The 25,193-nt window shown below is 40.8% G+C and overlaps 2 protein-coding genes across 4 annotated transcripts in view; both read left to right on the forward strand.

Moving 5' to 3' along the window:
- Positions 1-77: 77 nt before the first annotated feature.
- Positions 78-16,400, forward strand: YIPF4 (Yip1 domain family member 4). Of its 2 annotated transcripts, XR_012994982.1 has the most exons (7): positions 78-296; positions 3,908-4,061; positions 6,924-7,095; positions 9,326-9,403; positions 11,291-11,404; positions 13,810-15,310; positions 15,849-16,400. XR_012994982.1 is itself a non-coding variant. In XM_076334282.1 (6 exons), exons 1-6 carry the CDS (start codon positions 212-214, stop codon positions 13,945-13,947), a joined length of 741 nt encoding a protein of 246 aa, XP_076190397.1. In that variant the 5' UTR covers positions 78-211; the 3' UTR covers positions 13,948-16,400. The 2 variants fall into 2 exon arrangements, 1 of the variants encoding a protein (XP_076190397.1); XM_076334282.1 differs by having other exon boundaries at positions 13,810-16,400.
- Positions 16,401-18,376: 1,976 nt separating this feature from the next.
- The window catches only part of BIRC6 (baculoviral IAP repeat containing 6), a 189,855-nt gene continuing 183,038 nt past the window's right edge, over positions 18,377-25,193 (forward strand). Inside the window, exon 1 of one of the 2 annotated variants that reach the window (XM_076334284.1) lies at positions 18,377-18,644. In XM_076334284.1, coding sequence (XP_076190399.1) covers positions 18,392-18,644 — 253 coding nt within the window. In that variant the 5' untranslated portion in view covers positions 18,377-18,391. The remainder of the gene's footprint in view (positions 18,645-25,193) is intronic. The other variant, XM_076334283.1, reaches the window with a different exon arrangement.

The following is a 25,193-nucleotide window of genomic DNA, read 5'->3' on the forward strand; positions in this document are numbered from 1 at the left end:
CGTAGGTCCTGCGGCGGCCAATCACGGCGCGCCTTGCAAGCAGCCAATCGGAGGGGCGACACCGCCTGTTGTTGCCCCGTGAGGCGGTTGCGCTGTGGCCGTCGGGCGCCGGCCGCCGCCGCAGGAGGGATCGGGGGAGGCCCCAGGCCCTGGTGCCCGCTTGTCTCTCGCTGCCCCCACCGGCCGCGCAGCCCCCGCGGAGGGCGGGGAGATGCAGCCCCCGGGTCCTCAGCAGCCGCCGCTCTATGCGCCTAGCAACGGGGACTTCACCTTTGTCTCCTCGGCAGACGCCGAAGGTGAGCGCGGGGCCGCGGTTGGGGCCGCTCTCGCTCTCCCGAGAGAAGGGCTCAGCCAGGCTCCGGGGGAACGGGCGGCTCCCGTGCCGCTGAGGCAAGAGGTGCCTTCTCTGCCCTCCTACCCCCGCCCCCGAAGTTGGTGGCGTGGCCGGAGGCGGAGCGGGGTGGCTGAGGTGGCCGCGGTGGCCGCTGCCCTCGGGCTGCGGCTCCGGCTCCGGGACTCCGCTGCAGCTGGGCGCCGGGAGCGGCGCTTAACGCGGGTGCGAGCTGCTGCTTTATCCGCGTGGCGGAAGCCGCAGCGGGGCAGAGCCGGCCGCGGTGCTCCGTTTTTCACGTTCTCTGAAAGCCGCAATCGAGGTCGTGCCCGGCGACCCGACATTAGCGTGCCAAGCGCTGTCACAGACCGCTCCTCTTTCCCACCGTGCTGGAAGCGCGGTTCCGCGCCTGCTGAAGATTGTACCGTATGTTCACATTCGCCGTAGTGCTGTGCCAAAGTCTCGGTGGCGTGTCTCGTTTCAGCACAGTAATGAGGGGGAAAAATAAGCCCCGTGTGTAGTTTAGGGGGTGAAGCGTGGCCTGCTGCCTAACTGCTGCACAAATAGCTGTGGTGTACCAGCATGCCATGAAGATCTGCCTTAAGACTGCGAAAACGAACATACAAGAGTCAACATTGTGCTAACTTATTTTGATCGAGAATGACCTTTTGGGCTCTGCCCATTTAAACAACAAGCGTTCTACTTTATGTATGTATTTAGTCGCTGTTGTAATTGCGGATGGGGTAGGGAATCATGTAAATCCTGACTCATGTGCCCCACCTTGGAAAAGAATTATTGAAGTGGAAAAACTACTGTAGAATGCCTGTTCTTTGGTGAACTTCCCAGTCCTTCTGACAAGGAATGCTAATCAACAGGTACAATCTCGGCTTTGTTTTTTTGTTGTTGGTTTGTTTGTTTTGGTTTTCTTCCCCACCTTAGCCTGAAAAAGGATCCACGTACCTCTGAACGTAAACTCTGGATTACCACTTGAAGTATTTGTGGAGCAATGCTGAACCCAATCCAATACAGCCACCTTTCCAATAGGATGTGTTGAATTGGACTCGGCTCTGTGTTCTTTATGAACACAAGAAAGGCGTGATCTCCTGCCTGTTCAAGTGTAGTCCTGTCTGCAAAGTGCTGCATGGACCTACCCTGACAAATAAAAGCATAAGCAGAATTAAACAGCTTGATATTTCTAAATTAAAATACTACACGTTGTGCTCTAATTTCTAGTTGTTTGCCAAATCTTGATCCATATGAAAAATAAAAGTATAAGCTGTTTTATTTTCCCATCTTATTTCCATGAGAGGCAGGAGCTGTTTGTGGGAAAGAATGCTGGAGAGGTGTTCTCAGTTAAGTGGACAGATATGGTATAAAGAACAGACTGTTTTGGGGTTTTTTTGCCGCTTGTACTGCATTTTCAAAATTGACTGTCTTGAAAGCTGGTTTTCCACAATGCCTCATTGAAATAAGGTGCGTGAGATACCTCAGTTTTGCTTCTGTTGCGTTCTGCCTGAGATGGTAGCAGTGAAAGCACCCTAACTCTCGCTGGTGAGCGTCAGAACCATCGATTCTTGGCAGATTCTTTAGCGCTCAGTTGGCTTGCTGTTAACAATCTCATTCAAAGCAGTCTGTAGAAGAGGGGGTGGCGGATTTTTTTTTTCCTTGGTTTCTGCAGTTTTATGTCCCACCTGAGATGTCTTGCAAAACAGACTTAAGATCATGTTAATAGGTTTCATGATTAAAACATATGGTTGTAGGTATTCACCAATCATCGACTGCTAAAAGGAGTCTTGGTAAATAAGACTTGTGTAGAAGTTTCCCTGCCTCAGGATGGATTGTCAGCTGTCACCGTGAAAGGAGAAATAAATGGCTGGTTGGACTGTTACATTTGCTTGTTTTCACAGCCACATCTGTGCACAAAGAGTAGCAAGAACCTCTCCTTGCGAAGTAGTGTTAAGTTGTAGGATAAACAAATATTTTTAAATTACAAAAGGGTCCCAGTGACAGTAGAAAACTTCCGAGGTTTTCTCTACCTTGACACCCAGGCATTAAGAATACATTTTTCTTTTTTCCTTCCTCTGTAAACAGCAGAAGGCGACTTTGCTTGTGTCTGGTGAGAACAGTGTATGTGTGCCGATACTTACAGGAGCAAAGAGAAATTCCTTCTTTAAGTTACAGTGATCTTTACAAGGATCCTGTGCAGATGGTATTCCAAGAATCAAAGCAATGGATCATTAACTCTCATGATTATGAAATGGTTGAAAAGCAGTTATGGAGAAGCTTAAATTTAAGCTTGAGTGGCCTAGCAAGCTGATTTGGGAAGGATAATTCTGTTAAATTAATTGTGATGCTGAGTGATCAGTGAATACTTCAGACATGCTGGCTGAAGACTGTGTGAGATTCTGTCACTGTGCAGATTTTGTTTCTATAAAACTACATTGCATTTTGATAGAAAGTGTCACAAATGTAATCTACAAATATGGCCTGACTTGCCTCTGTGAGTATGTGTTTCAGAAATACTTGCTATAGCGAGGTGTTTTGGGAAATTTGTGCCTAGGAACTTTTTTGTGTGAAGAACACACAATGGAAAGGCAAAATAAGGTTTTCTTTGGTGAAGCAAAAAGGTGTTGGATGAGAAGAGCGTTTTTGTTTCTCAATATATTTGTAATAAGGTTTGTACAAAAAATGTACATGTTTCTGTTTGGATTTTTCCTTTTTAGCAAATAATGGAAATTCATCATTTCCTAAAGGAAGAGTTATTCCCCTCTTCTGTATTTTTTAATTTCTTCAGGTTGCTTCGTTTATTTTCAGTTACTATTTTGTATTTTTCATCTGTATATAACTGAAGACAATGAGAGAATAAAATTAATATTTATCGGTGACTTTGACACAGCCAGAACACACATAAATTGCTCTTTGTTTTGTTTAGCACTGTGGCAGAGCAAGATCATAGTGTATTGAAGAGAACTCCTTGTTTCTCTTCTTATTGGCTGGAGCCTAAGGATCTCTGATAGTATTCTTTTTCTAACAGTTTCATCTGTATTAAAGGCAGGCTACAAATTAAAACATCTACAAATGTTTTCCTTTCATGAAAAATTGGACATAAAAGCAGAGAATGGTTTTGGCTGAAACAATGCCACTGTGCAGGAATGGGCTCCGAAAGAGGTATAGTATGGTCAGCAAAAAAATGCTAAATAATCCACAACTTGCAGCATGGTGAGACTTTTCTTTAGTTAACTCCTTTTATGCCTTTAAATGCTTAATGATAAGGCACAAATTGAAGCCTTTCTGTCATACCATAGCACTGTGTCATCAGAACAAGAGTTCTATCTAGAAGCTAAAACTTGGTACTCCGAGACGTAAACCAACATTGTTACTATTGCATTAAACCAGAAGTGCCCTTTCAAACTATGTATGTTGAAGTATAATTTTATTCTATAACTTTGAATATTTCATGGTGATGACCAGCACATGTAGCTTTATACGTCTGTTGTCTATCTTCCAGTGCTTTTGAAATCAGATGGCTTTTGGCAGGACATAAAAAGGTTTATCTTTCTCTCATTTTTCTCTAAGATCTTAGTGGCTCCATAACAACTCCAGATGTTAAGCTAAATCTTGGAGGAGAATTCATCAAAGAATCTACTGCAACTACATTCCTAAGACAGAGAGGGTATGGCTGGCTTCTGGAAGTGGAAGATGATGACCCAGAAGATAACAAGCCACTCCTGTATGTCAGAATCATTTTTGGGTATCTATCTTTATTAGCTGTGTAGGAAAAACAAACGACTTGTAGCCTCTCAAATTGCCCCACAGCCTTTTGTTGTGACTAGAATCGCGTTTGACAAATTACTTAACCAACGAGCGTTTTCTGGTGCAGGAATGAAAACGTTACGTTTCTCATTCTGGGTTTTATTTTTAGTGTAGAAGAAAGGCTTGTTATTCACTGTGGGGGAGGAAGGAAGGAGGAAGTAAAATCCAATTTATTAATCTCTGTAGGTATAAAGCTTTTATGGCTTTTCTGCTCTTATCTGTTGATCTTGTAATGGTTTAAAAAATTAGATTGTGTTCTTTCTATCTTTTGTGCTGATGTTGCAAGTTTCGTAATACTGTCAAAGAATCAAAGGCTAAGACAATCCTGTGGAAAGGTTCATGTTAAGTAAATCTAAGTAAATTCTGTCAGTTACTCTGAAGTAAACGCATTGTGAATCATGCTTATTACAGTAGGGATGCAAGAAGCAAGGTAGCACAAAGTTTCTAATCTTTGATACTATCTTATATTATAAAGCTAGATTAAAATGGTGTTAGGACACAAAAATGTCCTTAAATCTGAAAATCTCTGCATCCCTTGTTCTGTTCACAGAAACGTGGTTGGCTGAAGAAAGTTTGTATCTTAAGGTTACTACACTGTGAGTCAGGCAGCCTGGGTCTTAGTCCTTGTTCCGCACCTAAGCAACTTCATTCTCAGTGTCTCAGTGTTTTCCTGTGTGCGATAAAGATAATGATGCTTTAAAAAAATGGAGTGAGCAGGAGAGTACTCTGGAGAACTCATGAGAGTGTTGGGAGAGAACAGATGCCTGGAGAGCTTAATAATGAAACTGCTACTTGAAAAGTACTTAAAGTGTGCAGAAGTAGCTCCTTGTGTGAATGTCTGTTCTGTAAACCTCTAACTTTTAATTAAGAAGCAGAATGGTGTACTGAGGTGACAACACAGGAATTCCCTCTTTTGTGTAACTTTTTATACCACAAAAACCAAGTTTGTGATTCAAAGACAGCTAGGTGTTCTAAGCTGCTGATTGCTATAAGTGAGGAGAATGTGCCAGGGAAGTGATCAGTTTGTGGCAAACAGGATGAATATAATCATCCTAACAGAGAAGACCTTAATCTGAGTTTCACGTGGCAGTTTTTATGCAGTTCTGATTATTCCCAGAACATGTGCTGTAATGAAGCCTTGTAACCTGAATCCTACTAAGGATTTAAAGAACAGCAGCCAGCTAAGGGAAGTTCACCAATGCAGTGCTACTGTGCAAGTGTTTTGTTCAACGGTGAGGTGGGGTTTTTTTTTTCTTTCTCATTGGGCAGCCTGACTCCAGACACTTGTTTCCTGTTACAGCTACCATCGCTTCTTGGGTGAGGTAGCTGTCAGCTTCATGCAAAAGGCAGTTTATTCACATGAGAAACTGTCAGAAGCCCTAGGCGATGACAAAGAATTATTGCCAGATAGGAAATACTGTGTTACACAATCTTCAGAGTAAAATACAGGAATGCTACCTCCTGTTTAGATAAATGGAGGAAAATAGATGCTTCTAGTCCACTCCTTAGATTCAGGGATGTGTTAAAGAACAATTTTTGTTATTTAGCCACAGGTTAGTAATACCAATTCTGAAATAGCTTCAGTAATTGCAATTCTGAAATTGCCTTGAGAGACTCAATGAGCAGTATTTAGTTTGGGTTGTTTTTTTTTTTTTTTTAAGAGAAATTGTGGTGAATCATGACTTTGTGTTTATTTCTTGCTTCAGCTTTTCTGAGGAAAAAGCCATAAATCAAAGCCTTGCACAAAACTTTCATAAATGGACTTAGGATATCATTCTACATTTTTCTCCACTGTGCTCTCAAATGTAGAGCAGAAGGATATCTGCCAGGGAGTTTCTTGCAACTCTTCAGAGCTCCTCAGTCATGACTGCATAAGAAAAACAGTATAGCATACAGTTTTGTCTTAAGGTTCCGTGCATAAACTTAAAGAAGTAGAATTGCCCGTTACTTGGAAAGTCTGCTTCCTTCCCCTTATGCTAGGACAATCAGGACCAGATGTACCAGTTAACAGCCTCCTATGCAGAAGAATCTTTTGGTCAATTTGTAGCTGCTTACAGATAGTTTGTAGCACGGAGTCGAGAAGGTAATTGGAGAAGAGCAAGACCTGTTGATAGAATTTATTGCTAGTTCAATTGGCTTTTATTTATTTCTACCCATATTGAAAACAAGCCAGTAATTACACAATTGGCATAAACTGGTCTGCTGAAAACTACTGTTGTTGAAGCAAGTTAAACCCCATTTTATTTTAAAAATTTATTTTACCTGATGTATTTTGAATGGTTTAGGATTAGTGAATGTAAAGATATTCTTTCTTGTAGAATTGGAAATAAAATGTTTCCATAATGACTGTGCTCGTGGCAAACTGCTCAGCGTAGGAATACACAGGCATCCTACTTTTGTGTATGCATGTCTTTGACTTTTAAGTAGTTACAGTGGTATGAATGTGTCATGTGTTCCTGCATGTCAGAAAATAGATCTACTGTCTTAATGTAGACTGTTAGGGTATGTTGTGTATGTTTTCTATTCTCAGTCACGTAATTGATTTTTTTAATAATTAAATATATCTAACTGTGTCACACCAGTTACTGAATGTGGGATGAAGGTATGGTGTTGCTTTGTTGCGGACAAACTGTTCCTTTGCTGGTCATGGCTTCAGAAAGCCTTATGGGTGACAGGAGACTTGCTCTATAAACCTACTGTTTGCCCCCGAACTTACTTTTTTATGCTCTGTTTCATTACTGTGGTGTATAGTAATTGTTCTCATGCTTTACAATTTCAGGGAAGAACTCGACATTGATCTGAAGGATATTTACTACAAAATTCGATGTGTGTTGATGCCTATGCCATCTCTTGGGTTTAATAGGCAGGTAGTGAGAGATAATCCAGACTTTTGGGGTCCCCTGGCTGTTGTCCTCTTCTTCTCAATGATTTCATTATATGGACAATTTAAGGTAGGTATAAGCCTTCTACCTAAAAAGACATCTAAACTAAATTTGGGGACATGATTGCTAAGCATTTTGCATTCTTACGTAGGTAGAAAGTCTTTTCCTCACATACTAATGCAGGGCATTTCAAATGCTGTTTCTTGAGTTAATATGTAGAAAGACAGCAGTAAGAAATGTATTAAATAGCCCACGGATAAATTAATCATGATGAAATGTCAGGTTTGTTTTTATACAGTAAAACAAAGGAAAGATGTGGTTTCTAGAGGACAGATTGATACTAGCGGGTTTATAGTCATATTAGTGAATCTTTCCATTTTAGTTGTGACCTTTTGTTAACATGCTTTTTCTTACTAAAAAATGTTACCGAAGAACATTTGTTCGGATGCCATGAATTTTAATTTCCTGACAAATAAAGCTACTTGTTTAATTTGTACTATATCACCACTGTTATCTGGTGGTGATATCTTCATTAGTGCCATTTGCTATTTTGTCCTCCCTGCTCAATTACAATCAAACAACTTTCCTCTGGTCAATAGACTTTTTCCATAATCCCTTTTGAACTCTAGGGTGAATAGCTATTCAGAGGCATTGTGCAGATTTAATTGGCCTCCATAAACACTGTTAGGTTTTTTTTCTTTACGTTCATACTGAAATAGAGAAGTGGTATCATTTATAGTCACAATTTGAATGTGAGCCTGGGTGATCCTGCTTCAGAAATCTTTATGAATATATGTGTAGTTACAGTTGTTTTAAATACAATGTAGTATAGCAATAAGCCATATGTAAAGTAACGGAATGTGCTTATGCAAGGATTTTTGTGAATGGTGAGATAAAATCATTCCCTTTGCGACCTCTGGCTTCCATATGGTGTACCAAATGCTGACTAAGAACTTGCTCTCAGTATCTTGTTTCTATGAGACTTGAAGTGAGTAGACTAAACCACTGTATTATTCCAGTGGACCACTTCGCTGTCTCCTAGGCAAAGCAAGGGCTGTTCCTTGATCCCATGACAGATAAACTACCTTCTGCAGTTTGTGTACCTACATACGTGAACAGTAGGTCTGACGTTTCTTAGGAACGGTGGATTTACCATATAGGTGTAAGAATGTTGTGTACGTGTGAGGAGAGATAGCTAGTAGCTAGCAACAGGATGACTGACAGCAGCTAGACTAGATGAACTGAATGGTGGGCTGTAAGCTGGAGAGAGGTGAGCATTCCTGCTCTAAGACTTTAATCTGGTCCTCTTCTTTTAGACTGTGGAAGAAAGGAGGAAGTAAAAGGAGGCCATGAACTATTTTCACAAATAGCATAAAGCTGTTAGATTTATCTTAATTTTTTAAAGTGGTGCTGTGACTTTATCTGGTTTTAAATTTAAAGAAAAATCATCCTCCATTTGATTCTTCTGTGAATCTGGAACTTCTAGTTAAGAAAAAAAATTGAATTGAGTTCTAACTTCATTTTTAAGTGCAGCCGTTGTACATTTGGAAATGCAGAGACCGGACTGATACTGTTGTTTCCCTCTTAAAGGGTATTTCAGAAGGGAAGACTTCACTTCTAATTCTCCCAGTGCCTCAACTCCAAGAATAGCTAAGTTACTTTGAAGGTTCTGTTAAGCCAGAAAATTATTTTAAGATTTCTTCTTCAGTTTAAGAGCAGACCAATGAAAGAAGCAAGAAAAAATAATTACAGACTTTGTCCCAGGAGTCTGGGCTGTTTCTGAAGTTGTAATCATCATCAAGTTCTACTGAGAGTTGAAGTCCTATGTCTTCTTCTGAGTGTTCTCAGTTTGAGTAAAGAATAAAGTGGCATCTTTGTGGATGAAAGAAGCAGAATTCCAACTCCTTGTATTGGTTGGGCTGACTTTTAAAAACTGTCCGAGCCCACTTTTTGTAATAGGTGGGATGTGAAGACATTTAGCTAGGGTGGTCTTAGCTTTAGTTTTAACTAAACCCTTCCTACTCTGATAAAAATATTACAATACTTAAAAAACACAAACATGTTGCATGTGCATTCCATGTTCACCAAACCTACCATTAATGTGATTCTGTAAATGTAACCTCTGAATTTTATTCTCAAGTTGCATTGTGATACTAAGTAAAACTATTCTTGCCGCAATTCAGAATTCATTTTTGCATAATAAAATCCTTGAATGCAGTGAAAGTGATTAATAGAAATTAGTTTTCCTTTCTCACAATGAAAATGATTAATATAAATGAATTGTTCTCTCTCTCTTAAGGTTGTTTCTTGGATTATAACTATTTGGATATTTGGATCCTTGACAATTTTTTTACTGGCCAGGGTTCTTGGAGGAGAAGTAAGTACCTGTATGTGAAAAGGACATAGGGGGAGGTAATGTAAAGTCTCTTTGCTACATTTTGCAGTAGTAGTTGGGGTTTCTTGGTGCTTGGCTTTGGACCTTGTAGCCAACTAAGAATGGATGCAGTTGGTAAATGTAATGTCTATACTTCAGGTTCTTGGCCTCCAAAATAAAATCTAAAAAACAGAGATGGTCAGCTAGTCTTTCTGTGCACGCTGGATGTGGTAAACAACCTGGAAATTTGTACTATGTATCCCAGAAATTCTAACAGGTGCCTTTGTTCCGGAACTGAAGTCCATTCTTGAGGGACAAGTGCTTTCAATTTTTTGGTCACTGAGCTAAATGGGACCCTTTCTCCTCCTTTGCACTGCTCTTGCACTGTCCTTTATTTAAACTTTTTTTTTTTTAATGGGGCTAACAGCAGTTGTATAATGACCTCGTGGGTAGAGCACCTACCAGCGTTTGTTTTCATCCTTGGCCTGATGCAGTTCAAACCCATTAAAGGATGAAAGTCAGTGCATGTTCTTCAACTGCAAAGCCAATTGAGATTCTGGCCTACATCCCTGCCTCCAGCTGCTTACACCAGCAGGGTTGGAATAGCTGTTTGAGCTGGTTACCAATTGAGTCACTAAGCCATTCAGATGTAAACAACAAAAAATGACTTACAGCAAGGCCCACAGACAGCTACAGCGGAACGTTCAGGAGAGTAGAAACTTCTTAAAATGGCTCTGCAGCATAAAATGCATTGAACTGTGTCGTGAAGAACGAAATATTCAGTGGTACTTGATTTTTATGTTTTTACTATGCATCTTGCATTAACGACGAACTAGTGTTGCAGACTTCCTACATTATTTACATTGACTTTAATTTTTTTAGGTTTTCCTTTTAATCATAATTGCTACAGTCATCTTGTGTGAACACTGTTTTGAAAGAAAAAGCTTTTATGAATGTGATTGCATGGGTTTTCTGCATACCAGCATAATCCAGATGTCCTTAAATCAATCTGTTTTGTGGCTCAAAATGTGAAATTATCAGAATGTATAAACTGGAGAGAAAGTATAGGTCTGCACAGTTCACTGTGAAGGATCAATGGCCACAAGAGATTGCTTGCAAGATGGTCACTTGTCTCGCCACTGTTTTTCCTGTTAAATCCAAGAAGCGTAGCTGGGCCCAGGAACATTTCAAACCGTAGTAGGGGAAAATCAGACATTTTAATCCCCATGAAGCTGAAAACAGTTACGGAAATACTTTGAACAAAGCTGTTTGGGATAGTCATAACAAATTTAAACTGGAAATCAGAAGATTTCTGTGCTTTAGAGGGATCGGGTTCTAGGTCTTCCACTGATGCCAAAAGCATTAATGTACTTTATGAATTTATTTACGCATAATGGATATGAGTATGTTAACACAGAAAATTATCTCTTTGCTGCTTGTGACAGCCAGGACTGCAAGCTGGTGACTGAGAGGTCTGTTGTAGTTCTGTGCTCCTCAGTATCATTTGTACACTCCATGGAGAGTGGCAGTTGAGAACCACTTAAGGCGGAACATGAAAATGTGAGGGATGGGTGGAATTACATATTTTAACCTGTGTAAATACTTCCCTTGGAAGTGATAGAATTGTCACTTACAGCGTTTTTAGGAAAAAAAAAAAAAAAGAAAAAAGAAAAGACAACATATTTCTAAGAGAACTGAATTATTAATTATAAAATTCTAGGGGCTAGGATACAAAAACAATTTTCATACTAGCAAGTTTCCTTTAGCTGAAATTTCATGAATACCTAACACATTATTATCGCTATTCATACTGTTACAACAAGATCAATTGTGTTTGGTGACAAAGATTGAGTACTAAAAAGCTTGTTCTTATGTGCTTGAAAATTACAGGTTGCTTATGGCCAGGTTCTTGGTGTGATAGGATATTCCCTACTTCCCCTCATTGTCATAGCACCTGTACTTTTGGTGGTTGGATCATTTGAAGTTGTTTCTACCCTAATAAAAGTAAGTTCAGTCTCATCTGTTGAGAATTGTTTACAGTTATTTTTAAGTCACTTTCCTAACACTTCAAGTATTAATCTGTTCAGGACAACATAACGATGCGTCGAAATATTCAGAACTGCAACGTGAGCTCTGTCATCCTTTCGGTTAGCATGGTGGATGTGACTGCTAAGCGAATTCTGTTTTAAATGTTTCTTTTGAGTACGTGGGGATATACAGTGCTGTTGCTATAACAGCACCTGTTGTTATAAGGTTAGCTTCTGTTTAAGTACTTTGCTGTGCTATAATAGTTGCATTAAAATAAATAGGATTATCAGTTTGAGAAGAGGATGCATGATTAAACCACAAAATGAAGAAAACCTGAAAATAAGCTGTTCTATCCCTTCCCCCATCATCCAGTTTATTTTTAGTTACTGCAGCATGAATATGACGTTAGTCATTGTTCTGAGACCTTCCCATAGTGGTAGCAGTACAAAGCTCTCAACACCCTTTGCAGAGAAGGTAAGTATTGTTCTGATTTTACAGATGTGGAATGTAAGGCACAAAGCAAGAATAACTTGCCTGATACCACCTGCTGTTGGACACCTTTTATGAAACTAGCAACGTTCCCCGATAGATCCCAGAACTACATAACGTTCTTGAACACTTCCAGCACTTCTTAAAACCATTTAGGTAGCCTTTGAAGTTACAGCTGAACTTCTGGAAAGGCTGACTGAGAAAATTCTGTTACTAGCTAAGCTGTACGCTTTTTGAGTTCTTGTTCTGTTGATTTGATTGATTTCTGTCCTTTCAGCTTGCTGGTAAACAGTATAATTGAAGTACAACTAAAGTGTATGATAAATAACAAAATTGCTGTGTTTGTGATTTGATAACTTGCAATTCCTATTAAGTGATACAGTCAGAAAGCAAATCATTAACTTGCCAGTTAACTAATATATAACTTGAAAATAAATATATGTTAATGAAACCTCTGTTACTTGATTACTACTAACAGTCTCACCTTAACTTCAGGGCAAATCTGTGCAAGGTTCTTACCTTTGCATCATTAGTGTGAAAATGCAGGACAAGCCCCATATGGCCAAAACTGCTTACGCCGTGACAAGTACTATTTCTTATGGCTTGAGAGCTCTGTGCTTGGGGAAATACTTCGCAGTCCTAAAGTTGGGGAACTTACAGTGAAATAGTGGAATTCCAGTCAGTTCTTTTCCAGTTGCAATCAGCAAAGTAAACTACTCAAGTAATGCACCTCGATTGTTTTAATTGCTGCAATTTTCCTAATGTATCTTAGGGAATTCAGTCATGATCTTGATTGTCCGTCTTGTCCATCTCTGCAGTCGTGGGTTAGGCAGCAAAAACAGAAGTATGCAATCACATGCAATTTTTTTTGCTTTGTTTTTTTTTTTGTTGTGTTTTTTTTTACAATAGCAGTTGAAAGGGCCACATAATCCCTCAAGGGGCTTCAGCTCCTCTGACAGAACTGTGGAAAAAAGTCTTTGCTGGGGTCCTGTTATGTCTGCCCGCTTTGGTCTTGTGTTTTGCAGATTACAGTGTTTTTGCATGCCACTCAGTTTTAAGTATTTTTCCTTTTTTATTAATATTCAAGGTGCTAGAGGATGATAATGTCTGATTACTTTTTGCTGTAACCTTGTTAGTTTGAGGTTTGAATCGAGTTCACTGACCTCAAGACATTTTTTTTAAAAGTATGCATGCTAACTTCATATAACATAGCGGATATTCATAGGTAATGTTACTTTTTACCAGTCTTTTAAACTGGTTCTTTCTTAGCTTTGTAAGGAATATAGTTTTTGTTACAGATTGTATTTTGGCAGGCTTCTCGCTGCACCTGAAAGGAATAGGAATGTGAGGTTCAGTTACCTTGAGGTGGGGGCACCATACTTAAAGAAAAGCTTATGAGCCAGACGAATCCTGAAGTAAGAAATGGTAATTCAACCCTCTGGTATATATTGTAGGAGGAAGAGTCAAGTATAGTAACTCTTTTGCTTAAAGAAAGGGAGGGGTTAATAGCTGGGGACAGTCAAGGTAGAAACAAAAGTTATTAATCCAGTGACATTTCAACTTACCAGTGTATGTAAGCTTAGGGCTTGCTTTATGGTATCTATATGTCTTACATTAGAGAAATCTTATTGTAGATCCTTAGCTGCTCACTTCAGTAAAAATGTCTCAAACAAAAATAACATGCCTATTTGTTAAACATTTCTCTAAACTTAAATGAAAATGCATAGTCTGTTCTTTTTGTGTGCATGTATGTGTGTGGAGTTCTTCCCCCCTCCAAATTCTTTTTTGGAGGGTTTCTTTTTAATTACATTGAGAGAAGAACTGATTTTTATCTTGGTATTTGGAGACATTTTCTTGTGGTTTCAGCTAAGACTGTTCATCTTCTTTTTCAGTTGTTTGGAGTCTTTTGGGCTGCATACAGTGCTGCATCATTACTAGTTGGAGAAGAATTCAAGACCAAGAAACCCCTTCTAATTTATCCAATCTTTTTATTATACATTTATTTTCTGTCCTTGTACACTGGGGTGTGATCTAGTGCAAGATGTGGCCAGAAACCATATTTTATTCATTTGCAGACTGATAATGCGTAAGATTAAGGAGGCTGGAGATAATACAAGTGACTGTTTTGTATCCAGTTGTCAAGATGTTTTAAGATTGAAGAGCATATTTGTGTATATTATTTAATGAAGCAATTGTAGCTATATAGATTTGTATCAAAGTTCTAGGTTTGTTTAAGACTCTTCAGATTTTAATGAACAAAATAAAAGAACCTTGTGTTTTATAAGAAAGTGTAGCAAAAACACGACTCAATACCTGTGCCAAAAGCACTAGGACCAGATTACTATATTTGAGGAGAAAAATGAGAAGGTAACTGTAACAATCTCAAAGTGCAATTTTTCTTTTGAGCTTAAACACAGCTGGCTTTTTTGGCACAGCAAGTTCTGTAGATAATATATATTTATGAAACAGTCCTGATTGTTCACAGAATAGTCTGTATAATCAAGACATGAAGATACTACTTTTAATTTAGTGCCTCAATTACTTTGATTTGGCTATTGAGTTTTTACAAATTCCAATTTGTTTTCAAAACATGTATATACTGTGTATTTTGTATCTATGGCTTGTGTGTAGCGTAAATACTCCTTGGTTAAGGATGTATATTGGGTTTTTAAAAATTGAAGATACAAGTATTTGAAGTCTTCACTTACTATCTCTGACCAAAGGAGCAAGATATTTACTGCGTGACATAATTAATTAAAATGCATATTTAGAGAATCAAATTATTTTACTTAAAAGTATAAATTTGCAGAGAAACAGGTGAACACCTTTCTCAACTGTAATGCTGGCTTAATGTTGGAGAAAAAAGATGATCTATCAAATTTGTGTGATCTTTAAACAATGTTATTTTATGATGACGAAATAAAAATAATGCTTCCCTAACTATGTTTTACAACATCTTGCTCTGTCTTGCTTTTAATAGCATGGTATTTAACATGCATCCATTTTTTTTTTTCCCCAGTACTATTAATCCCTTGTAAAGAGAAATAAAAAAGATTTGTGAGGCCAGATTCTCCCTCCACTAAATAAGGCAGAATTACAGCCTTAGTAACAATTACAGTCTTGCTAATTTTGACTATCCGAGGATTATGTAATAACGTGATGACATGTTAAATATTTCCTGTGTACTGTGTTGATTGCTTATGTAATGGTCCTTATGGTAACGTTTCTTCACAAGGGAAGTCCGCTGAAGTTCACTTTGCATGGTACTAACTTAGGCATTTGTAATCTTCAGTTTTGGGGTTTTTTTTTTTGGTAACAGAAAGCAAGCATTCCCCATGTCTTTTTTTTTTCTTTTTTTTTTTGATGCTGCGAATAAAAATCGACCATGACAAGGTAATAGCAAGGGCTGTTTTTGATCCCTGATGGACATATTTCCTTATCAGAACTGTAGTTTTTCAGCTTTTTAGACTGTGTAACTTGCCATTTTAGTAACTTATTTTTACCACTCGTTACTGATGCAAAATACATATTTAAATTCCAGCTCTACCACAAACCTTTAGCTTATTCGGTCTGCTCTTCTGGCTGATGCTTGTGTTGGTTTTAAACAGAACTACTTAGATTTGATGCTGGACATAAATTATAATGTAATACTCTAGCTTGTAATACATTAAAGGAGAAAAACTGGTAGAGTGATTGACTTTTCACTAATTTTTCGGTTCTGCAGAAGTTCTGGTGGAATTACGGCAGTCGTACTAAAGCAATTACAGGAGCAGCTTAGTACTTACCTGCAAGTGTTTTGTGAGCATTCGTACCACATTCTAAAAAAAATACGCAATTACAGTGTATTAAAAAAAAGGCATGTTAGCTTTGGAATCTTGCATGATAATCTGGTCTTATCTCTTTTTCATGACTTGTATTTCTTTTTTAACAGGAATATCCAACTAGTATTAGAAGACTCAATCCAGACCCTGTGAATACGTGTTTAACTAACATCACCCAAACATTAGGTTACTGGGCTGTCAGAGAGCTTTAAGCTTAGTTCCTCTTTGCGTAGCTGTTCATTAGATGTCCATAATGGCTCCTGTGCATCTGAAATGACTATGAATATTCAAAGGATGCAAGAATGTTCTATTTAATCTCCAAATATCTTCATTTTCTCTATACTAATGTTCTGTGAAATTTATAGTTGCAATTTTAACTGTTCCTTTCCACAGACTTGGCACATGTGTAATATGCAATGTAGATATGCACTTAACATAGTACATATTTTGTACACAATTGCAGATTTGCACCTTTTAATCTTAGTATCTCTAGGGTCACCTTTTGCATATGCTGTGCAAGAAATATGTACAAACAGCTCTCAAATGGTTCTGATAGTTTGTAATAACTTTGCATTCAACAAACTCATATTTTTAGATGAGGTATGTGTGTAAATACGAGATGTATTTTATAAGAATTTTGAATTAAACTTGTTTACAGAATGTATGAAGCTCATTTATATTTACTGAATTAAGACATATGTATATTCCTATCCATGTCATCAATCTCAAGCTTTGAGGCTATAAGTAAGTTTTTGTGATAGTATATATCCTACTTCTGTCTGTCAAAACTGGAAACTCAGAGCACATCCATCTAGCAAAAAGTTCCCTTTCCAAGATGCAACACGTCATTTCAAGGTAGAGACATGGGAATCATACCTTAATAACGAGACACGCTCTTTGGGCGATCTTCCGTGTACGTCTTTCTCCCTCTTCTACCCATCAGACATACTCTGTTGTTCATCAGAAAAACTGTACCTACTTGAGAAGTATATGAAATCAATTGCTTTGATTGGAGACGACATACAGCTTCAGATCTGCTTTAAGTTTTGTCACTACCCTTATTGGTCTTTAACGTTTTGCTTGAAGTCATGAAGCAAGCTTAAAAGCTGCTTATTTTGCTCTCGGGACGATTTTGATTAGCCTGGGTGGTATACACGCATACCCATGTGGTTCTGGTTTTGTTTGGTTCTTTTTTTTTCTTTACGCAGACACTGTATTTCTTAAATCATTTTCAAGCTACAGCAGCCTGTGTTAATTTGGGTCCTTCTAATAAAAATACTCTTCTGTAGGAAACCACATTAGATTTGAAACTTCATTATATTTAAGACCATCAGTAGCCTAAAAGCTTTCTCAAATATTTTAGCAGAACATGCTACTTGGATAAAAGAATGCCTACAGGTAGTCTTAGCTACACAAGCTGTTATTCCAGGGGGTGAAAAGGGAAAATCTCAACTGTATAAAACGTTTTATTATACTTATGTCCTTTTTGAAGCATGGTGAATACCGCTTCAGAACAAAATGCTTTCATGGGCAGAATGACTCCATCCTTACTTTTTGGGGTAAAAAAAAAAAAAGGGAATTCAGGCTGGAACCATCGTGTGTATTTACACACCCCGCAACAATCCGGCCCACACGAAGAGGTAGGAGCTCCCCTCCCCCGCGGGCGGCCAGGGACACTACAGAAGCTGTAGCAGACTAGCAGTTCGACTTTTTCACTCGGTACCACAGCTGGAGGCAACGTAACTACGGCGCTCTCGCACCACTCTTCACGTACAAAACGACGGCCAGTCCCAGAGCCAGGGTACGAAAAGGAAGTCCCCACCCGTTTCCCCGAAGCGGGAGGCGGCAAACGCGCTCGCCCGCTTACGACCCACTTTTTGTCCGGAGCGGTAGCGGCACCGCAGCGACGAGGGCCGGGGAAAGGCGACGGCCGGCTGACCGCGCTCGAGCCCCGGAGGAAACGGAGCCAGAACGGGGAAGTTACGCCGACTCCTCACAAGAGAGCGGCCCTCCACCCTGAGGAGGAACCCCGACCCCCGCCGGCCTCGGGCCGGGGACCGGCACCGCAGCCGGCGCTCTGCCGGCAGGGCCAAGGCCGCGCAGCCCAGCTCCAGCGCACCGCCGCCCTCCTGGAGGCGGCCCGCTCGGGCCTCGCTCGTCGCCGCCGCCCGGGCTGGGCCGCCCGCACGAAGCCAGGCACCCCCGGGGCCGATAAAGGACTCCCGGCCCACCCCCCCCCCCCGTTCGCCCCGCCGGGGCGCACGCAAGCCCCCAGCGCCCCCTCCCGGCGCGTGCGCACGACGGCCACAGGGGAGGCGGGGGCCCTTTGCGCGGCCCCCGCCCGCGGCCACGCGCGCATGACGGAGGGAGGGGGAGGAAGAGCTTGCTCGCGCGCAGCGGAGCCCCGCCCCTCTCTTCGCCCCCCGCCCCTCTCCGTGACGAGCGGCTGCTAGCTCCACCCCCCCAGTGTCAGGCCGGCGGTCGATTCCGCATCCGGCGCGGTTGTGTCACTTCCTGCTCACGCTGGCGCTCTCCCTTTCCCCCTCTCCCCGGACCCGGATGGTGACTGGCGGCGGCGGCTCCAGGGACTGTCAGTGAGCGGCTCCCCCCGGGCCTCTTGTCCTGAGGGCGGCGGTCGGCGGCGGCCGGGAAGATGGCTGCGGCGGCCTCCTGCTCTTCGGCGGCGGCGGCGCCGGCTGGGCCCGGGCCCGGGCCGGTGTCGTCCGGGCCGGGCTCCTGCGAGTGGCTGCTGCTGCGGGACGGCTGCCTGCGCTGCGACGCCGACGGTCTCTGCAGCCTGTGCTACCACCCGGCGCTCAACGCCATCCTGGCCGTGACCGCTCGCGGCGCCATCAAAGTCATCGACGGCACCTCGGGGGCCACGCTGCAGGCGTCGGCACTCAACGGTGAGCGCGGGGCCTGGCGGGCCCCGCGGCCGCGGCCCGGGCGAGGGGGGGAGCGGGCCGTGGCAGCCCCCCGGGGCGGCCGCAGGGCACGGTCGCGGCGCTGCCGAGCCGCGGGGGAGGCGGCCCGGAGGCTCGCCTGAAAACAGGTGGTGTGGCGGGCGAGGGGTTTCCGCGTGGGGAGGCTCGGCGGGGAGAGGCCGGGCTTGGTTCAGGCCCTGGGTGCCGGGGGGTTCCCCTGGCTCTTTTTCACCCCTTCTTGTTTTTCAAGCCTGAACGGCTCTTACTCTTCGGGGCAGAGATACTCGTGTAGGCAGCACCGAGGCGTTTTTCTTCTGTAGAATGTATTGGCGTGGTTACTGAGAGATTAAATGGGGATGGAAGGCTGTGATGTATAGGGCTGTATTTTTTTATTTTATTTTTTCAGGTGTTCTTGTGGGTGACATAAAGTTGAACCTTCTAAAGATTAGAAGCAGCATGTTATGCAGGATAGGCATGGTTCTAGTTCTTATTGATACGTGATACTGTGGTAACTTACTCATTGAGCCTTAATCTGGGGTTGTTAGGAAGGCTTATTTCTTAAAAGTGTCACTTGTGTTAGCTCAGAATTGTTTAAGATCAGAATCCTTCACAAAGTTACTTGATGGTACATTTTTACATACATTTGCATAGTTCTCCAGGCTGCTGAGTATCTTGACTGTCTCTGGTGCTAGTAACAGTATCCCTGCGATTATGTTAAGGAGGTACGGTTATGTACTGACTTTGTGGAGGCTAAGACTGTAGCATCTCCATAACTATGAAGCAACTTTTTTTGTTGCCCATTAATGTTTTTACAGTATTAACAAACTAGTTCTGTAGAAAAAGATCCATATGCCATTAACAGCTTTTGTTCCTAGTTCATTAATGGTTCTCAAACTGTGGCACTTGTCAGAATACTGGCAGGGGGAGTGTTATTTGGTATGTTGTGAGACCAGCCCTTGGCATAGAAAGATACGTTTCTTCCTAGTTGTGTGTTTCCATGTTCAGGTTCTCCTTGCAGTTGTGTGTTGTTTACAAGATCTAGCTTTGCTGAGTGGTGGTAGTGAAGGGTTGATGTTTGCCACCTGAAAGTGGCATAGTAATGTCAAGAATTGTACGGAGATGCCATAGTCTAGGTAATACGTATACTTTCACCTTGAAAACCAGCAACTGTATTACAATGTCAAACTGAAGAGAACAGGACAAAAATCAGTGATTTCCTTTCATAAGTTAAAGTCACTACATTGTGAAGTGTGAAGGTTAAGTGTTTGGGGCGATTAAAAAAAAAGTTTTGTGGAATTATTAAGAAGCTGTCAGCTGCTTTTGTTGTAGATCACTTGTATTGAAAATGAGGCTCTTGTGTCATGTTTCCCGCTTTGTTCAGGATTCAGATCACTCTGCTTCTATAATTCCCTTTCTTCTACCATGCTATCTCCTAAAGTGCTTTTTTTAATTAATAACTTCATTTCTTACTTTTCTTCACGCTATTGCCAGAATTTGAGAATTGCTTTTAAGTTGTGGATGAAGAGGGCATAAATCAAGGACTTAATTTGTAATTGGTTGTCTGTGTAGGAGATGTTTAATTCTCATGAACAGAAAAAGAAGTGAATTGTGAATCAAAGCCTAAGCTGTTGTTTTACAGTTTTCTGTGATAGAATCCTTGCAAGGGATTTGATTTAGTACTCAAAATGCTAATGGCAATTCTCCCCTAAATAGTAACTATTTAAAAATAACTTATTGCTTTGCTTCTGTTACGTACATTCAGTTATGTATACTTCCTTTAGTGTCAGTCTTCTCTGTGACAGCATGACTGTAAAAGATGGATTCTACTCCTCCTCACATGAAACAACAGAATTGCTTGCAATCTACCCAAATTTTATGTGTGCAGTAGAGCTGATGATTACGTTAGCGGAAAAAAAATTATAACCTTAGTTTAGTTTGAAGAAACTTTAAATGAATTTCCTTATAGATTCAGACCGGCATGCCTGTCAGAAATCTGGTTCATCTCATCAGTTGGTGTCTGTTGGGGCTGTTAGCAACCGTGTTCGCCCTTCTTCTTTCCCTTTTCAGCCCTTCTTTAGGAAGAGGAGGAAGAGGGAATTTAACTGTTCTCTGATGTCTGCCTGCTCTGTACGGCATGAGCTCTTTTAATATAGGATGGTAGTTGGACACTCAGACCTGTAGACCAACTGTGTCCCTGCTCCCTCCCCTGCCATAAATGACAGGTCAAAGGATATTGTTGCTTCAGGGACTTCTGGTGCTATAGCTAAAAATAGAGTCCCTAGGAATTAAAACTGCTTCTCTTGGGAGACTGCTTGTCCTCCTTGGTAATTGGGGCTGCAGGTCTTTTGCCCTGCTGAAAGATTTATGTTGGACAGAAATGCTGTTGCTCATTACCCAAGGAAAAACAAAACATAGCAGGCCTCTCTTTCTAGAAAGCAGAGCAAGAAAAAGGATCCCCCATCAAGGGAGCGGGGAAGGAAAAGGAAACACCACCAAGCCTCAGTGTTGCTTTTATTTGCAGTCGCAGTTCACTGCGGCAATACATTAAGCTTTGAGCTCATTCTCGGTGAAAAGATTGAACCTGTGGAATACTGAATCTGGTAGAGCAGTGGAGGCTGCCTTCATTAGAATGTAAATGCAGATTGCTGTCTTTGGTGTGTAAAAGAGCAAGACAAAAGATTCACAGCCAAAAGACAGTTCAGTTATAGATCAGGTCCAAACATTAGGATGCGGTCTCTGGTCTGCATGCTTCAGTTTCTCATGTGAACATCATTGGTCTGATGTATGTGATGATCCAGGGATTGTTCTGAGGCCAAACTGTAGGAATCTAGTGAGGATTATGATTGTTAATTATACCACACTGAATCTTCATCAGATCTATCTCTTGAAAGTGTGATCATCTTTAATCTGTTTCGTGTATGGGCACTGTAGGCCTATTCAAGAGGGCCAGGTGATTGTTTGCAACAGCCCGGAGCATGGTGGTGAATAAGAGTACCATTGGTAAGGGGAAAATCAGGTGATCCTTTAACATTAATCTTCGTCTTACCTGGTCACGAGGTTGTCCTTTTTATTCTACCAAGACTGTTGCATGCACTTTGTGCATTTCAGAGAGCCAGACTGGGAGTGCAAGGACAATTCTTGTGACTACTGGATATTATAATTCTTGTGACTACTGGATATTATGCGTTTCTGTGTGTTTGCTAGTAGTGGTTAGTCAGGACTAGTTTTGAATCTGTCATGCAAGTCTATCAAGTACTCTATTTTCCCTCTTAGGCATTTAAATATTTGTGCGCTTTCAGTTTCAGGTTGAACACTGGTAGCCAAAGAGCATGAATGATCAATCTCCAAATACAGCACTAAGGATGAGCCTTTTCCTCTGCCTTAAAAAACAAAACAAAACAAAAAAGCCAGGCAAAAAACCCCTGAAGAATCAAAACAAACTTCCAGAATAATTTTGAGTGACTCTCTTAGTCTTTGCAGAGATGTTTGATTTATCAGTTCCTTCTATTTACAAATAAAATGAGAAAACTGCTTGAACTGGGAGAGTGCTGTAATTCCCAGAGAAGCTTGGCCAGGAACACAATAAGAAACTAAAATGTACTGTCAGATGGACGGTGACCATCTTGAATGTTTCTGTAGGTTTTTCTAGATGAATTTGACATAGCAATAGCTTCAGAGCCTTGTTCGCTAAAATGCAGTGTTTCATAGCTAAAGCATTCTAAATTACTACAGAGGCCCTAACAGTAATCAAAATAGACTTCTGAATCCAATCTGTTCATTGTACATATGTACCAGTTCCTGTAGGGGAAACAGACTCTGCATTATCACCAGAGGCCCTCAACTGCTGTTCCTCCAACAGAAGAATTTAGAAGGAAATAGATCTCAGCCCAGGAGGCTCACCTGTGCCAGCAAGTTCAACACCATTGTCTATCTGTCAGCGTTCCCTTTTGGGAAGTTCTGTTTGTTTTCAGCTGGATCACTTTGAATTATGGAGCCTTGGAAATCTATTGAGGGATATCCAGTTCTGTTTCTTTTTGATTCCTTTCCATGTGATGCAGGAGGCAAAGTAAGAAGAAAAGATTCTCTTTTGCAGCTTGGAAGTCATAGAGGGAGTGTACACTTTTTATAATCTCTAGGAAGAAATCATTGGGATACTCTGCCATCCAATTCTGGGCTTGAATTATTTGAAGACAGCAGCAGCAGTTTCAACTGTTTCAAGCTCACTGTGGTAATACTGCTCAAGTTGTCTCTTTCATTCCTCAAAATTGGGGCGAGTTTCTTCATCTTCTTGGCTCTTATTTTCATTTGTTCAATTATGAGACAAAAAAAATACTAATAATGAAGGCTGTTGCAGTTAATACAGAATTTTCTCCTTGTTTATTTTCTCATCGCATGGGGAGTATTGTCAAATATCTAGTGATCTGCTACTGCCCAGCTTGTTTAAGTATATTTGGATGACAATGCTAATCTGGGTAAAATGCTTCTCAAAGAGATCATTCCATTGATTTATGTCATCTTAAGGTCATTCATGAAGAGCCATAAGCACTTGAAAAAACAGAATAGGAAAATTGTTAGGTTTGAGTTCAGTGTTTTATACCAATAAAGACTCTAGACTGCTGTGTGCTCCATTTGTCTACTAGCTTAATCAGAGTATGTCCCATATCCCTTCGTACTTGCCATGCATCTTGCCAGACTGTCAAGATGCTGTTAATTGATACTTCCAGGCTCTGTGGAAGCACATCTGGATTATCTTCTGCGGAAGCTAAAATAGAGTAAAAATAGAGATCTTTTCTTTTCACATGCCTTTAAAGGGGTATTTGCATTACTATGTTTGTTGCAGGGATCTAGAAGTAACAACAGACAGTGATGCGGGCATATGTTATGTTGCCAGGCAAGATAGCACAACATTTTTCATTTTATTGACAGATCATTCATATCTGGACTGATGGATTCATGGCTATCATTGCAACAGTAGCGCTGTATTGTTAAAGGTTGCAGAATGCTTTAATGTCAGATAATCGGAAGTCTCCTAGCCCTCTGCAAATGGACTTTGAAAAAGGTCTTCTGCAGGAAGATGTATGTTGAAATGCTTCTTATTGACCTGAAGAGGAAATACTGTGCTCTGCATCAGTTCAGATTTGAACTTTGACTTCCTGCCCTGTTCCATCTCACAGGTAGCTAAGGTGTTTCTCATTGATATGAAGAATCCTCGGGAAAATACTGATTTTTCAACCTCAGTGCTGATTGTGATCCAGCTTTGGTCAAGACAGCTTTTAATATGCTTATGTGATAAAACCTTCAGCTCAGCTCCCAGTCATGTTGTATACTGTATTATATAAAATGTAGAAGAAACTTGGCAGAAACATGTTCTGGCAGAGATAATTGATTAGTTCAAGTCTAGAACATTATGAAAGAAAGCAGGTAAATCTCTGTTGGACTCAAAATAATGGAAACATGGAGAAGGTTTTTGCTTTGGACTGCCCAGCCTAGTGATCTTTAGAAGCCCTGATCTTTTTACTATTCTGAACATCATGGTGATCAGTGGTTTGGATCTGGTGTACTCTCCTGTCCTATAATTGGTCCTTTCTAGCAGCCCACCATAATGTTAGCTGGCTCAGTAGAACCCTTTTCTGAGTCTTTAGTTATGTTGTTTATAACAATATTTTTATGGTTGCTATTGCATTGGTATCCATAACTTGAGCTTAAGTGAAATACAACATCTAGGATTTTATAAGACAGAGTATAAGAAAAATCTGTCCTAGACTGAAGATTCACCTTAATTTTTTCTCGAGCTTTTAGTAACGATTATGTCTGATTTTTTGGTATGGTGTTGATCTGTTATTTCAGGTTTTCTTTCCAAGTTACTTTCAAATCAGGAAACAAAGCTGTTCATCCTTGCTGTTGTGAGGATTCTTTAATTCTCCCTGAACAGTATGACGTCTTTCAAAAATGCTTCTTAGGCTGTCTTGGAGATAGAGATAAGGCTTACAACCATGTGGACTCTTGGACAACTTTTGAGTGTATCGGTCTGTCCTAGGTCATGTTATGAGATAGCTTGTTTCATGTTGTCTATTCCAGCGGCATCAGTAGCTGCTCACTGTTTTTTTATTTTTAAATAAAAAAAGTACACGTGGATCAGTTCACTTTCCTGATGGTTCTTAAGTGATGCCACAGTATTGCTTTCTGCTGTTAGAAAGCTGTCCTTTAAATAGTTAATGCTCTCTTAATTGCAATGACTGCTTGCCGTCACCAGATGAGTGCTTATCTATCACCGAGTGCACAGTGGACGGTTCAAGAAAGAACAGCTATTGCCCTCAGTTCTTCCATTTGTGAAGTACACGTGGATACCAACACTTGCAGCTTCTTTTGGTTTCTGTGGAGTCAAATATTGGATTGTGTATTGGCCCAATTCCTTTGTCTTTGGGAAGAGTATCAAGATTTGGTAAGGACCCAGTGCACACTGCTAGTCAAGAAGTAGACAGGAAGTCTGGTATATGCAAAACATTTATTTTGAAGACTTGCATGTATGTT

Source organism: Aptenodytes patagonicus, chromosome 3 (genome assembly GCF_965638725.1).
Source record: "Aptenodytes patagonicus chromosome 3, bAptPat1.pri.cur, whole genome shotgun sequence".
NCBI lineage: Eukaryota > Metazoa > Chordata > Aves > Sphenisciformes > Spheniscidae > Aptenodytes > Aptenodytes patagonicus.

Excerpts from the sequence above, each read along its gene's own strand:
- YIPF4 (XM_076334282.1), top strand. The coding sequence starts at position 212 with ATGCAGCCCCCGGGTCCTCAGCAGCCGCCGCTCTATGCGCCTAGCAAC. Across the intron at positions 9,404-11,290 it reads CCAGGGTTCTTGGAGGAGAA|GTTGCTTATGGCCAGGTTCT; the intron begins GTAAGTACCTGT and ends TGAAAATTACAG. Across the intron at positions 11,405-13,809 it reads TTGTTTCTACCCTAATAAAA|TTGTTTGGAGTCTTTTGGGC; the intron begins GTAAGTTCAGTC and ends CTTCTTTTTCAG.